This window comes from Microtus pennsylvanicus, chromosome 8 (genome assembly GCF_037038515.1).
Source record: "Microtus pennsylvanicus isolate mMicPen1 chromosome 8, mMicPen1.hap1, whole genome shotgun sequence".
Lineage (NCBI taxonomy): Eukaryota > Metazoa > Chordata > Mammalia > Rodentia > Cricetidae > Microtus > Microtus pennsylvanicus.
The window spans coordinates 101,702,073-101,718,182 of record NC_134586.1 but is presented as its reverse complement, the minus strand read 5'-3'; the positions used below and the strand labels follow the sequence as shown (position 1 = coordinate 101,718,182).

General features: G+C 51.2%; 1 protein-coding gene across 1 annotated transcript in view; it reads right to left on the bottom strand.

Annotated features, from left to right (window-relative positions):
• Positions 1 to 7,792: 7,792 nt before the first annotated feature.
• Eipr1 (EARP complex and GARP complex interacting protein 1) overlaps positions 7,793 to 16,110 on the bottom strand; it is a 123,609-nt gene continuing 115,291 nt past the window's right edge. Inside the window, exons 6-9 of the mRNA XM_075984130.1 lie at positions 15,214 to 15,350; positions 12,149 to 12,316; positions 10,433 to 10,597; positions 7,793 to 8,329 (exon numbers count right to left, since the gene is read on the bottom strand). Of these exons, the coding sequence (XP_075840245.1) occupies positions 8,155 to 8,329; positions 10,433 to 10,597; positions 12,149 to 12,316; positions 15,214 to 15,350 (645 nt within the window). The 3' untranslated portion in view covers positions 7,793 to 8,154. The remainder of the gene's footprint in view (positions 8,330 to 10,432; positions 10,598 to 12,148; positions 12,317 to 15,213; positions 15,351 to 16,110) is intronic.

Genomic DNA, 16,110 nt, shown 5'->3' with positions numbered 1-16,110 from the left:
AGCCCAACGGTCAAAACTGAGGACCCTGGAGCTGTTGCTGAGCATAGGGGTCGGCTCCAGCCCACCACCCCCAAATGTCCCTTGGCTGGCCCTCCTCAGGCTGAAATTGTAGCCCCGATGCAGATGGGCTGGAGGTGGGGTGATCTGCCCAAGTGCTCCCAGCTCCAGCTCTCTGTGTAATTGGCCTGGAAGGCTTTTAACAATTGCTGATAGCTGCAGACCTCGAGAGCAGCTCTGCTATTTTCTGCATCAAAGTAGCGCCCATGCCAGCCCAGCAAGTGCAGCCCCTCCTCCCTGAGACCGTGGTGGGGGCTGGTGGGTGCCCCGACAAACTCGTGCTCGGTCACACACAGCTATGTGCACAGGACTGGGGTGGGATGGGGGGTGGTCTACACTGACCTTGAGGGGCTGTGGCCAATACAGGGCCTGTTGGTATTTGTGTCAAAGGGCACATCCCCCACCAAAGCCATTCCTCAGCAGGCCGCAAGGCATTGCACCAAGAAACTGCCAGGCATGAACAGGAGGGACTAAGAATTATGGCTCTGCCTGGTCTTAAATCAGAGTGGCGACAGGCATCCCAACAGTGATCCATGAGCAGCGGCACAGGTCCGCATGGTTAATCTGTGTGAGCTGGTGACCCGGATGGGGCCAGGGTCCCATCCCCCCACCCTCCGGGCTACTCGCTGCCTCTTCTGGAGCTGGGGAAAGAACTAAGACAGGGTTGTCCCTTCTGTGGTGACCTCATGCTTCTTTCTTTGCAGTGAAAGCCAACAAGCAGAAGTAGATGCTGAGACCTAGGAGATCAACATTAGTCCAGCCTGATAGCTCTGCCTATGGGGACACTGAAGCTGATCAGGTAGGGGGCTCCTGATGGGCGGGCAGTGTGGCACTCTATTGTCAAGGTGCTCGCTTAGGTGGTTTCACTATGCCTGGCACACCCAGAGTCTTCACCCAAAAGCCAGCATGCATCCTGGCCATGTGTTCCTGTCTCAGGCGCTGCTGGCATGTGGGTCTTCTTCAGCACAGGCAGACACCCATGTGAACAGAACAGGGACTATTTCATTTCACGGGTGAAGAGACACCTCCCATGAAACTCTGAGTTTATCTGTTAGGCAGGATCCAGACCAGCAACAGGCCAGCCACTTACAGGCTCTGCGCTTCCACAGGGACTGAGTGAGAGGGCTCTTCAAGAAACAGGGTTTGAGATCTGTTCTTCCTCGATGAAGGTGCCCATCCCTCTTGGGGCACCTCACCAGCTTCCACATATTGAGGAAAGGGGGTCCCCTGGGCATCAACTGCCATCACTTGGTCAGCGAGCCCACCTGTGCATCTTAGAGATGTCTGGAAATGACCTGAAGTGGACGACATGTCCCCTCCCCAACTATGCCCCAAGCAGGCACACCAGATACTGACTCCCTCTCCCTCCACTCTTCTGTCTTGCCTATCTATCCTTGCTTACTCGAGGAGCCAGATGCTGCACTGGCAATACCCCTCAGTTGGTCAGGTGCCAACTGAGACATGGATATGCTCTTTAGGTGGCTTTTATCCACCCAACCCAAAGCGGAACACCCAGGCTTCCCAGTTGCTCCTGTAGCCCAACACGGGTTTGCAAGTCTGTGTATGGCAGCTGTCTCATCACCTGTGGGCATGGATGATGACCTAGAGCTGATCAGATGAACGGGGCAGGCCGTTCAAACCACTCTGTTCCTCACCTCAGCCCTGATGGCTTAAGAGGATATAGAGATCTCTCAAAGCATCCCTGCCACTCCCGCAGGACCACCTCATTATCAACTGGCACAGCTCAGGATGGTGAGTCTCAGAGTTAGCACTGTCACCCTGGGCCACCTCTGCCTACAGCTGCCCATGTGTCTTTGCACTCCATGTATCCTCATGCATGAAGGGAGAGTGTCAGTCCACTCTGAGGGTGACTCACGTGTGTGGAAGACTGGGAGCTCTGTCCCCACAAACCTGCTGTTTGCCTCCCAGCCTCAGCATTCCATCAGGCCTTGCTGAGGCCTATGCTGTCCTCAGTGTCCAGCAGAGCCCACTGTCCCTCAGTCTGGCAGGTGCACACCCAGGCATCTGTGAGGAAGGTGTGCACAGGAGCCTCAGGACAGCCCCTTGTTCTGGTTTCCATTTGAAACCCTGATAAGCGCAGTCCTAATGTGGAGAAAGAAATGCAAACCCCATTAAGAGTCAAGGGACCCCATATTGCTGCCCTGAAAAGGGAGATGCCCTCCCCTTTCCCAGCAGAGACCTGACCAGCCAGCCTAAAATCCCTACACACCTGGTCTTGTTCACCCTTCATGCATGCTGACCCTACTTTCCTCTCTTGCACCTTTGCCTAGGGGACTCGGAGCTGGTTCTTGTAGGTACTTCTGACCACTCTTTTGTGAAGGCTGCTGCCCTGACCTGCATAAGCTCCAGCCCCAGAAATGACAGGCATGTCACACGCCTTGTCTTGCTCTCTTTCTTAGCATGGGACATCCAACACTCTGAGTGTCTGAGGAGGGCTGTCTAGACTGCTGGACCTACTGCATGGAGACACCAGCTTTGGGGAAGGTGGGTGGAGGGCAGAATGCAGAGGTTCTCCTGTAGAGATGTCTACAACGGGGAGGAGACAGGGAAATCAAGATGCCTTAGGGTCCCTGGGCAGGTGTGGCTACCCTGGTCACTCTAGGAATGTCAGTGCAGTGGGGGAGCCCAGATGTAGACGAAGGGAGCCAGTGTGCCTCGAGGAGACCTTTGGGGGCCCTTAGTACCTTCAGGCTTTCATCTGCAATGGGGACCACAGAGTGAGTGGCCTTGAAAATGTCAATCATTGGGGAAAGCAATTTAGACTTTATGAAACTAGATGAAAAAAGTTGGCCTATGTCAGGCCTGCTTAGACCTAGCAACTGACCGAATGGATCCCCAGATGTCACAGGTCACCCTTGCCCTAGCCCTCCTCGCCCCTTCTTCTAGTACTCAGAGTAAGAAGCAGTTTGCTCATTCAGCTGCTTTCTATACACAGAGGGTATGGGCAGTATTGGCAGAGGCCATTGGTTCATTTCCCAACCGCCCTGACTCGAAATAATCACACAGAAATCTGTATTAATTACAATATTGTTTGTCCAATAGCTTAAGCATATTTCTGGCTAACTCTTGTATCTTAAATTAACCCATTTTCTATTAATCTGTGTGTTATGGCTTACCAGCAAGGTTCCAGTGCATATGTCTCCTGTGAGTGGCTACATGGCTTCTCCCTGACTCCGCCTACTCTCTCTATATATCTCTTTCAGCCTGGTTTTACTCTGTTAAGCCATTGGCTGAAAGCAGCTTCTTTATTAACCAATGGTAATAAAACATATTCACAGCATACATCACGGCAGGACCTGGTGCAACGAGAAGGTTCTGGAGCATTCACAGAAGTCAGGACTCTCCTGTGGCAGGTACAGAGAAGGATTCTCAACATCTCCATACAGCTGAGTGCAGAGGCCACAGGGGTCATGGAAGCCTCGACTACAGACATACACACTTCTTCTCTGGTCATTCCGAAGACATGGAGTCTTTCCTGTTCATCTGCCACTGGCCTCAGACACAGGCATTGCTGTGAGATGGGTAGTAACTGGAGGACTTAGTCCTCAGGGAAATGGGCATGGGATCCAGAGGGAAGCTCCAGGGAAAGTTCTGGAAAATATCCCATAAAGGTCCTAAGGAATTCCTAATGGGGCAGAGAGCCATGGAAGGGAATGTGAAGAGGCAACCAATGAGCAGGACCTGATGGGGGATAAAGGAGCCATAGTGAGGGAAGGTCAGCAGTGAGGGATGCTGGGCACCTGGTGTCCATATGAAAGAAGCAGAACTAGTCCAGATGGACCCAGGACCTAAATGTAGAACGGCGAGATGTTCAGAAGAAAACACAGTTGGTCAGGCAGGTTTAAACCATAAAGGGAAGGGCTAAGCAAGTTGGGTTTTATTTATTTATTTTTTCTGTAAGTGATACTGCTCAGCAAGCAACAAGGTGAGGAAAACAGGTTATGTGAAATTACATAGTTGATAAGGGACTTACACCCAAAATAAAGAACTGTCAAAATCAATAGTAATTAAACACACAATTAATTAACAACCAGCTGAACTTACAGGCTTTGGTAAGGAGGGCATCAGATGGTTAAGGAGTGAATGAGCTGTGTAGCAGGGGCAAGGTTTGCAGTGTACAAGATTGAAGTGTGGGCTGAGAGCAAGGGACAGGCTCTCTGTGGAGGGGAACCCACGCAGCCTGGAAAGCACTAGGCAGTGTACAAAGTTGCACGCACATCTACCAGGGACCCCGAGAGCCACTTTTTGTTTGTCTCTTTGAGACAGGGTCTCACCATGTATGCCAGGCTGGCCTTGAACTCACAGCAACTCTCTTGCTTCCAGCTGAGTGCTGGGGCTACAGGTATGTATATCACATGGGTACCCGAAATCTACTTCTAAGCGTCTACTTGGAGCAATACCAGTGAACCTGGAAATGTCAGAAGACAACCAGACCCAGGGCCACAGGGTCACCAGGTAGCCCCCCACTTCAGGGGCTGAACGTCGTGTGCTACCAAACATGGCATGGATTTGGCCATAGGTCCTCAGCTGACCAGTCCCTGCCCAGAAATAAGTGTCTGTTTCCAGGGACCTGTGTACGCATTTAAGACAGCTCTACTGTTGATTACCAATCACAAGCCACAGACACCCTCTGTGGGGAACTTGCAGTTGTTACGGGTCCCCAGAACAGAGGGTAGCCTATAGGAACAAACAAGATATCTGGGCTCAGTCACCCAGGCACGATGCTCTGTGACAGTCTCCAAAGACAAAATTCACACAGGCAAGAGGATCCAGATAGTCAGGCCAAGACCTGGGAGCCCAAGACACAGAAGGGAAGCGTCTGGTTTAACAAATTGTTCTGCATTGTAAAGATTCATAGACTGTGCAGTGAAAGTGACATCACCCAGCAGGGCAGTGAGTATGCCCACACACACCTTCTGGCCCTGCCTATGCCCAGGCATGCAGAGCCAGGTCCAGGATGTGACCCCTTAGGCTTGCAATTTGGGCTCTCCAGAGAAAAGCAAGTACTCAAACTTTCCAGGTGTACACAGAGGCCAGGTCAGGGGTTCAAAGTGATGCTGTGGTCTGATGGACAGAACTTGGAACTGAATGGGCCATCCCCCTCCTTCATCCCCTCTCCTGACAGGTAGGAAGAGTAGGGCATCAGGGTAGGGAAGCAATTTCTACAGGAACAACCCTGTCTACTGCTGAGGTGGCTTCTCAGATGTGATCATGTGTCAGACCTACAAGACAAGGCCCCAGGACCTACAGACAGAGCTACAGACAAGAGGGTGGGTTGGCAGTGCCCAGGGCTCCCTGTGAAACTGAAGGTGGAATGTTCTGCCGGTCAACCATGGCGACTCTACCCATTCCTAACTTCTGACATGACAGAGACCAGCAAAGAGCTAGCTGGCCTGTTTCATTCTACAAGCAGAAGTAAGGATGTTCTATAGGGTGAGTGACAACTTCACTGTATGGGTTGGACTGTTCTATGTCAACTTGTCAACTTCAAAGTCATCCGAGAGGAGGGAGCCTCACTTAAGAAAAGGCCTCCATAAGATCCAGCTGTAGGGCATTTTCTCAATTAGTGATCAATGGAGAGGAGCACAGCCACTGGGGGTGGTGCCATCTCTGGACTGGTGGTCCTGGGCTCTATAAGAAAGCAGGCTGAGCAAGCCATGAGCAGCGAGCCAATAAGCAGCACCCTCCATGGCCTCTGCTTCAGCTCCTGCCTCCAGGTTCTGATTTCCTTTAATGATGAAGGAAGTATAAGCCAAGTAAACCTTTTACTCCCCAACTGCTTTTTGGTCATGGTGTTTAATCGTGCAATGGTGATTCTAACTAAGATACTATATCAAACCACCAACAACCCAGGCTCCCAAGGCTGGGCACTCGTCCTTTACACCTGTAGTCAACAGTCCACAAGAGCTCTGCCTAAAGGATGGCAGTGTGGGGAGGACATACCTGTCCACAGGTGAGGGATGGCACACCTGTCCACAGGTGAGAAACAGCGCTGTGGGGAGGACAAACCTGTCCACGAGTGAGAAACAGCGCTGTGGGGAGGACACACCTGTCCACAGGTGAGGGATGGCAGTGTGGGGAGGACACTCCTGTCCACAGGTGAGGGATGGCAGTGTGGGGAGGACACTCCTGTCCACAGGTGAGGGATGGCAGTGTGAGGAGGACACTCCTGTCCACAGGTGAGGGATGACGGTATAGGGAGGACACACCTGTCCACAGGTGAGGGATGGCAGTGTGGGGAGGACACTCCTGTCCACAGGTGAGGGATGGCAGTGTGGGGAGGACACTCCTGTCCACAGGTGAGGGATGGCAGTGTGGGGAGGACACTCCTGTCCACAGGTGAGGGATGGCAGTGTGGGGAGGACACACCTGTCCACAGGTGAGGGATGGCGCTGTAGGGAGAACACTCCTGTCCACAGGTGAGGGATGGCAGTGTGGGGAGGACACTCCTGTCCACAGGTGAGGGATGGCAGTGTGGGGAGGACACACCTGTCCACAGGTGAGGGATGGCAGTGTGGGGAGGACACTCCTGTCCACAGGTGAGGGATGACGTTATAGGGAGGACACACCTGTCCACAGGTGAGGGATGGTGCTGTAGGGAGGACACTCCTGTCCACAGGTGAGGGATGGCAGTGTGGGGAGGACACTCCTGTCCACAGGTGAGGGATGGTGCTGTAGGGAGGACACTCCTGTCCACAGGTGAGGGATGGCGCTATAGGGAGGACACTCCTGTCCACAGGTGAGGGATGGCGCTGTAGGGAGGACACTCCTGTCCACAGGTGAGGGATGGTGCTGTAGGGAGGACACTCCTGTCCACAGGTGAGGGATGGCAGTGTGGGGAGGACACTCCTGTCCACAGGTGAGGGATGGCAGTGTGGGGAGGACACTCCTGTCCACAGGTTAGGGATGACGCTGTAGGGAGGACACTCCTGTCCACAGGTGAGGGATGACGCTGTAGGGAGGACACTCCTGTCCACAGGTGAGGGATGGCGCTGTAGGGAGGACACACCTGTCCACAGGTGAGGGATGGTGCTGTAGGGAGGACACTCCTGTCCACAGGTGAGGGATGGCACTGTAGGGAGGACACTCCTGTCCACAGGTGAGGGATGACGCTATAGGGAGGACACACCTGTCCACAGGTGAGGGATGGCGCTGTAGGGAGGACACTCCTGTCCACAGGTGAGGGATGACGCTATAGGGAGGACACACCTGTCCACAGGTGAGGGATGGCAGTGTGGGGAGGACACTCCTGTTCACAGGTGAGGGATGGCGCTGTAGGGAGGACACTCCTGTCCACAGGTGAGGGATGGCGCTGTAGGGAGGACACTCCTGTCCACAGGTGAGGGATGACGCTATAGGGAGGACACACCTGTCCACAGGTGAGGGATGACGCTATAGGGAGGACACTCCTGTCCACAGGTGAGGGATGGCGCTGTAGGGAGGACACACCTGTCCACAGGTGAGGGATGACGCTATAGGGAGGACACTCCTGTCCACAGGTGAGGGATGACGCTATAGGGAGGACACACCTGTCCACAGGTGAGGGATGACGCTATAGGGAGGACACACCTGTCCACAGATGAGGGATGACGCTATAGGGAGGACACACCTGTCCACAGGTGAGGGATGACGCTATAGGGAGGACACACCTGTCTACTGTACTCATCCTTTCCAAGTTGTTTTAGAGAAAACAAAGAGCCATGTGATATCCTCAGTGAGGCAGAGCCTGAAAAGGCTATATGCATCGCTATGCACTTTATTTCACTGAGAATAACAAGATGGAAACATACTCATGAAGAGTTAAACTCCCACCACCCTTAGAACAGAAAATAGGAACTGAGCCGAGATTGGCCTATCATCAATTCACACAGCAACATAGGAACGTCCAGCATGGCTCCCTTCCGTGCTGGGCACTGTGCTGACAGCTTCAGACGAGCTTCTGGCAGAAGCTCCCATGTTCCTCAGAGCTCCTACAGAAGCAATGTTGCTTACCCAGGAGGCAGCAGTCCGCAAAGGAAACTGCCTCATGGCTGCAGAACCTGAGAGCCTGCCAAATGCCAACAAGCAGTGCTGGGACTAGAGCAGGATGTGGTACTTCAGCGCCCTGGGGACTCTGTTGATAACTAGCCTCCCGTCGTAACTCAGGGAAGCAAACAGCCATGGGTCAGCCGAGGCCCAATCCACAGCATACACGCTGTCCTCGTGCTCCTCATAGGTGGCGATGACATTGTCTTGCAGGGGTTCCTTACTCCTACAGCCCAAGAGACAGAAAACCACATGAGGCACAGAGGATGTTACAGTTTACGGAGGAAAACGAGGCAGGAACAACATGCAGCTGAAGCCTAGGAGACGGCATCACAGCTATGGGGATAAGACACAGCCTGTGGATTATAGACATCCCGAGTGTCTAGCAATGCCTTATCCCCAACCCTTGGCACCATGAGTTCCTGGGGTGATCATCTATCTGGTGTATAACGAGGGCCTTGTCTAGAGACAAGAATACTATGCCTAATAGAGTATAACAGCAAAGCTGCTAGTGTGTGAGCCAAAAGGACACCGGACGCACCCAGGCTAGCTCTCTGCTGTACAGAGTAGCCAGAGTCTGGCTACAAAAGGCTCTCTCTGTTCAGGATCTCTGCTCAAGTGTGTAGCCTTCCTGGCTCTGGTATTGGGTGAGGCAACACCCTCTCCCCATGTCCTTAGACATGAGCCCAAGTGGTCCTGTCAGAGAAGCTCAGGGCTGTGAGCATGTGGCACACATTCCCAAGGAGTGGGCTTCCTGGCCTGCCTCAGGCCTGGAACCCCATGTGCACAGGCCACTTCTCAGAAGGCACAGCTGCTCTAGCACTTTCTCCCCATCTCACAGAATGACTTCCAGGCATTGAATGCAGTCTGGGGGTCTTGAGTGCCTGCAAAAAAATGCTTCCTTTCCCTAGGAGATAGATGGAGCTCTTAAAGTCCTTCTTAAATTTCACCTGGAGTCTATGACATTGCGAGGCCCCCACTTCCCAGCAAATGAACTTGCCAGTGGTCGAAGACTACTTTGTGACAAACAACAGGCAGAGTCTCCACAGGGAAGCTGATCTTCCTGAATTCAGTGGCATCAACATGGCAGGAAGTCATCAGGACAGTCTGCCAGCCACAATCCCTCCCCTGCTTCCTTAATGCTTCCCACACAGGGGGCAGCACACACATTAATCACTCAGCAGACTAAGGGAACAAGTCAGTTTCTTGCCTGGCACGGAGGGGTTGAAAGACAGCCTCTTTGGCAGAAGCCAAGTCTACATGGCACTCGGGAAGAACAGCTGGAGGCTGTGCACCTGTGCTCAGCAGTGCACTCACAGGAAAGCGACAGTGGAGGGACAAACCCTGCGAATGAGCCACTCGGGGATGTGACTAGCCAGACACAAGTGAACAAAGGAGTGTGTGTGGACACAGACCAGTGCCAGGGCCTGCCGTGTGCTCTGGACTCTCTAGCAGTCCAAATTGTTGGGCGTCACTCCAGAACCTTCTTTCCTCTGCAATCTGGGCACAAATTTCTGGGGCATACCTTAGGGGAAGCCACTAACATACAGGAGCATGGTAAAAACCACTTAGGGAACAAGAGTGTCTCCCATCGGTGTGGGCTCCACAAAGTGAGCTACAGGCCCTGCTGCCTTCTCTCACAACATAATGAGAGCACCCATGCTGACTCACACTGGGAGTCCAGCCAGGCACAAACTCTGCAACCTCAGACCCCTTTGTGTGTAAGAGACAGGAGCCCTGATAAGAAGAGGGTGCAACCACAGCCATCTCCCAGTCAAAGATGCACTTAGCACGGGAAACAGGTACACGATGTTGCTTTTCGAAAAACACTGAACTGCAATGGTGTGGCTGGGAAGTGCATACCAGAACACTCTGCAGTGCTCAGGGCCGAGGAGGACTGACCAACTTACTGACCTGGATTGAGACCCACATTACTCGGCTAAGGGCTACAAGGAAATAGTCAGCACTATGAACTATCCACTGAGCATCCCAAGGACACTGTGTAGTTAGTGATGCAGGGAGTGACAAGACCAGGGAGTATCAGCCACACTGTTACCAGAGTTCAAATCTGGACAGCAGCAATCTTTTAGATGTGACAAGTGGCATTCACAAAGACTGTGGAGAAGACAGAGATCCAGGCACTCCAACCATGCAAGAGGACCTCTTATAACTCTCCTTATCCCACAGCTAATGGCCTGCAGATCTGTGGTCTGTGACTGCAGAAAGGAAGGGACAGCATCCTTCTCACACACAGAACTCGCCTGGCCCCAGATGTCATCGGTGACCACGAGCACTCCTGCCCAGAGTCACCTGCAGCTGTGTCCCTTACTTCTCAGCATGGTGCTCCTCCGGGTCACTGACGTCATCATCGTCCACCAGGTGGCCGAAGGGCTCTGAGGAGATAGACACCATATTGGACAGGATGACTCTGCTATCGCTGCTGCCAGTGAGGACCAGCTGGTCGTGAGAGTGGTTGTAGCGGACACTCCACACCCTGTAACAGTCACGGGCAGATGAACGATTGTGAGTGAACACACATGAGTGTCCCTGACCTTACTGCACAGCAGGGCACTAGTGTGGCAATGCGATCAACACCACATATGCTGTTGCCATGGACGTTGGGGAAGGAGCTAAAGCCTACCATGTGCTGCTCCAGAATATTCTTTTAGGACCCAGCACACAAGACCAGAAGACTAAACGTCATCTGTGGAGGGAAAAGGCTTGTCACTCAGCATTCTGTCTCCCTTGATGCCACGGAACATCTAACCAAGTCCTGCATGTCTCTACAGCTGTGTGTTGCCATAGGACCCAAGACAAAGGCCTGTGTCAGGTCTGATACTAAGCCACTTTCTCCTCAAAGTGGCCAGGGTCCCTGCTGAGTTTGGCCCCCTGATCCTGCTAAGGTCACAGACAACGCTATTGCTCCCATTTGGAGAGTGCAGCAGGCCTCACTCAGCACAGTGGGTACAGCGAAGCTTTCTGTTCAGGCTGCAGCAAATTACAGCCATTCATCCAGTTCATCAGAACTGCACAGGAGGACCCTGGGGCCTCACAGACTCAGCACTACTTCTGGTAAGGAATTCACAGATCTAGAGACATAAGACTAGGAAGGAAAAGCCCTGGAGGGAACTCCTTACCTAGGGAGAAGTCCTCAGGAAAGTAGCTCTCTCTCTCTCTCAGCCAGACTTTCATATACACACATACATACACATTTCCTGTACATACCTGCACACACTCACATATCTCCTATACACAACATGTTACACATGTATAAGCACTCACATACTCACATATTTCCTACACATGCACACACAGACACACATTATACACGCATACTATTTCACACTCACATACACATATTACATATGCATACACATTCCCACACTTCCTACACACTCACACAAACACACTCACATACACATGTTCACACACATATTACACACACACTCACACATTTCCTGTACACATACACAAACACGTGTGTGCAGCACATACAGGCTTTCTTGGAGTAAATCATGATTTCATGGCATATATACCAGTCTGCACTTCATTCTTTTTTTCTCCCAGCATATGGTACACATCCAGACAATATTTGGAGAGGATGAATGGTCTTGGGCGCCCTTCCATATCCACACATACAGATATGCCTCATTCCTTCTGGCAGCTGCATAATCTCCTCTGCACGGATGTCACCAAATTTACCTAACCAATCCCCTACTGATGGACATTTGGGTGGCTTCCAGGTTCTGTGCATGGCAAACAATGCTGTGTGAACATCTGTGCACATTTACTTTTCCACACTTGAGCCGGCGTGGTGTAAAGGGGAACCGAATCTGGTGTTTTTCTTCCCTTCCTACACTTACAAATCACAAACATTCACATTTGGAATTAGGGTTTCTTTAGGAAGAATAAAGCTGGGCTGATTGAATGATTCACAGTAGCACAAACTAAGCTGGTTTGTGCTTTTCCAAATGGTAAAGTAATTAGCAAAATAAATTACATAATCCCCTCTTCCCTAAAGCGGCATGCAAATGAGTTTCTGTACCAGTGGGAGTGCTCCTCCAGGGTCTTCACAGGCTCGGTGACATTCCGCGTGTCCCAGAACTTCACCTTGCAGTCATCTCCGCAGCTGGCGAGGTAATACTGCTTGTTGGGGTTGAAGTCGAGGTCACGCACCAGCTGCCCGTGAGCGTTCTCTATGCAGTATATCTGGCTGGAGGGAGAACGGCACACGGAAAGAGGGAGTGGGCTGTGGAACCACTTCACTTCTCCAGGACTCCGACTGAGCCCCAGCTGAAGGAAGAGCTGGTTCACACTCCTGCTGGTAGCCAAGCAGAGGGTAACCCAGCCTAAGTGCCTAGGCTCTGCCACTTCCTCCCCCTGCAGAAATGATTCACAGCAGAGACAGCGCTGCCATCCCAGGAGTGTATGTGTAGTTCTCTGAACCAAATGGACAAGTGAAACAAAAGTGTGACTTGGTGGGCCAGTAAGATGGCACAGTGGGTAAAGGTGCCTGCCACCAAGCTTGGTCACCCGAGTTTGCTCCCAGGGACCCAATTCCTTCAAGTTGTCCTCTGATTTCCATGTGTGTACCACGACAAAGCCACCCCCACCCACCCCCTTGCAAACTCTAAACAAATGAATGCAATCTTTTCTTTAAAAATTTTTAAATGTACTTGGAATCTTGGGAGTGGGAGTGACCAGAGGGACAATGACAGCCATGAAGAAGTGGGACCAGATATGTGAGGGCTCTGGCATCTTCGAAGCACAAAAAGAGAAAGTGAAGACCGGACAGTAGTGAATGGTGTATGGCTACTGTTTGAGAATAAGAAAGAAAAACAGAGAAAGTTAAAAAAAAAAAAAACCTCCAAGAAAAATGTAGACGGGGTTTGCTATGCTGGGCTTACTCTGTGTCTGTCTGCACCCGCACTCACTCTCAAGGAAGGAGATGTGGAAGGGGTGTTTGAAATCATCCATATGGTGGTTTAGAGTGCACATGCTCAATGCACACACACCTGAACACATGTGCACTGTTCACACACATATGCACTCTTCATGCACATGCATGTATGTACACTTGTATATACTCATATTCATTCTCTCTCTCTTCTCCCTTTTTTCCTTTCCCCATCCCCTGACCCCTGTTTCCCTGGCTGCCCCTCACAGGGTCAGAAATATAAATATTCTAGTCATCTGATGCCATGTACCCAAAACAAGGTCAGGTCCCCAGTGAGGGTAGATAGTGGTGCCAGTTAGTGCTGGACCAGTACAACCCTGCGGTGTCCTTCCTATCTACACTTTACTGACCGTTCTTCCTCAGGGGGAGCTCAAGCCTCCAGTGCTATCACTGGCTTCCTTATTTGCTATGGCTTCAGTGGGGGTTGGGGAAAAACCTGGAAGAGATAATAACCTTTCACATAGCAGAACCCTATCGTAGTCTTCTGCCCTGCAACAATTATCAGCTCAGCTCCTCTTCCCTCAGGCTGGATTCCCCAGTTTGATGGCATTTTAACTGATTAAATGCATGTGTGAGATGTGTACACACGTGTAGAGGTCAGGACAAACTTCAGGTGTCTGTCCCGTCTTTCCAAGGAAACAAAGCCCTTTTGCTGTTGTGTAAACAGGCGTCTGCCTTTGGGTTTCTGGAAGCTCCCTAGCCTCTGGCTCCTGACACTCCCAGTCAGCAGGATGTGCTGGGATTACAGACGCTTGTGTTTGCTGCATCTGGTTTCTATGTGGGTCCTGGGCATGTGAACTTAGATTTTCAGGCTCACAGGAAAAGTGCTTTTTACCCATGGAAGTGTCTCCCCAACCTGGCATTTTATATCTTTAGCTGGCTCATATATACTACATGTTTTCAATAGCCTGGCATACCTACCCCTGAAAATCAGATGCCCCAAACCGTAAGAACTCTGATGAAACGAGCTGTAAAATCAAAACTTCTGAAGGTCACAGGCAATCACAGGTGCGCTGTGCCTGACTGAGGCTCGCTTCAGTTTCTGGCAGCACAACTTTAACACGCGCCAAAAGAAACAGTCCAGGCAGCATGGCTAGACAAAAGTAAGGCTGTTGCCAAAGGAGTCGCCCATCAATGAAGAGGAGAAAGGCTTGCTGTTATGGGGACACTTCCTTGGGAAGCCAGTGCCTTGTCACAGAGACAACCTGGGCACAACAAGGTCACTGTGGGGAGCTGCCAGCCAGTGTCGTATTATACATCTTATATTTTGGTGTGTGAGCCATTCTTTGAGCTTCCTGCCTTCACATCCTTCAAAGAGCAGCAAGGAGAGAAGCCCAGAGGACAAAGAGAAGGCCTGCATGGGATATCCATCACAGTTTGAGTCTGCGGCCTCCAGCTTGATCAGAAAGCCAAATCACTCCTTTGTGCAGATATGCACAGGGGAGGAGTGCCTACCGGTTATTTATCAGCCCTGGATTTTCACAGGGGCCTCGGAACTAAAATTAAAGGTGTTCCCCCACCATGGAAGAAGCCCACGTTATTACATGACATCCGTCTCTTCAGCTCAGTGATAAATGATGGTGTGCTAAGGGGATAAACTGCATCTTAAAGAAGCCTGTGCAGGCTCCTGTTGCCATGGCAACAGACATCCCACCATCACTCCTCTGCCTATCAAAATCACAACTGGAACAGAAAAATCGCTCTTGTTTGTTCCATTAGAACTGCTGGTTGTTGCGTATAATTACTTAAATGACAAAATATGATTGCCCAATAGGTATGGCTCTTGAAAGCACAGACATGGCCAGACAGCTCCACAAGGGAGGCTTAGGCTGGGGACTGAAAGTGCCAGCCTGCAGCGCTGATCACAGAGCTGGAGCATCTGTGTCGCCATGGGGCTTGTGAGGCACCACAAAGCCCTGGCCTTGGATTCCTTCTGTGCTGCCTCTGACATAGGAAACACTAAGGGACATCACAGAGCCAGCTCCCTGAAATGGATCTGCCAGTTTAATTTGGGGTGAAGATAATTCCCACAGAAATAAGATGGAGACAACAAGTCACGTGTCCCCAGCACCTCTGGCTTTCAATCAACTCCTTCAGAGGAGGAAAGGAAGTGAGAAGGAAGCAGGGATCCAAAGTGTGGGCATATCACTGACCTCATGCTCCGTGTGTCCCATCCTCGCAGGGTGGTGTCACTTGCTGTAGCCACCTGGGTACAGTTGTGGTGTGGGCTCCATCGCCCTGCAGTGAACCTTAGCTGCCCCCTTCCTTCCAGAGCTGCTGAGCTGGCCAGCTGGGCATGATGGATATTGTTCAAAGGAGAAGAGAAAAATTTAAACTGTTCATAAGATTCTCAGGATTTTATGGAAATAATTAGAACAATTAGGAGGTTTAGTCTTTGTTTTCCTCCCCTTAAAAGACAAGACCATTTGAACCTTATTGGAAAAATAAAATAAAACAGCACAGCAAAAAATAGAAGGCACATTAATAGCCCTATTATGGAAGGCTCGCTTCAAGTGTGATTAGAGACAATCAGCTCAAACTTGAAGAGAACAATATGGAATAACTCAAACAGCTGGCTTTTCCAGAGACAGAAAAACGAAGCTCCACAATGACATGTTCTTTAATCAAATGCTATTCCCAATACACAGCCTCTTTCCCCTTTATCATGAGGATCACAGGATCCTCATAGGGTGTACTCAATCTCCACAGGCTGGTGAGGCCCACAAAGCTGCCTCTTGGGGTGCTGAGAGACGGCAGGCCTTGGCTCCAAGCCTGGGAGATAAGCTCACTGCATGTTCCCCCTGTCTGGGATCTTCTGGCAAAGGCCCACAACTCTTTCCATTTTCCGTTGGAGCTCTATTCATCTGGTTGACTTGGGTACCATCTCTCATACTTCTCCAACATGCTCAAGCCCACTGTGATAAATTCATTTAAACCTTCAAACTGTGCTCTCAGCGTCCCCTAAGAAGCTATGTGGCCAGTCACCCAGGGAGCTGGGAACAGTCAGAAGAGAAGGACTTCTGGAGTTGCTAATGAGGCGCAGTGTCCTA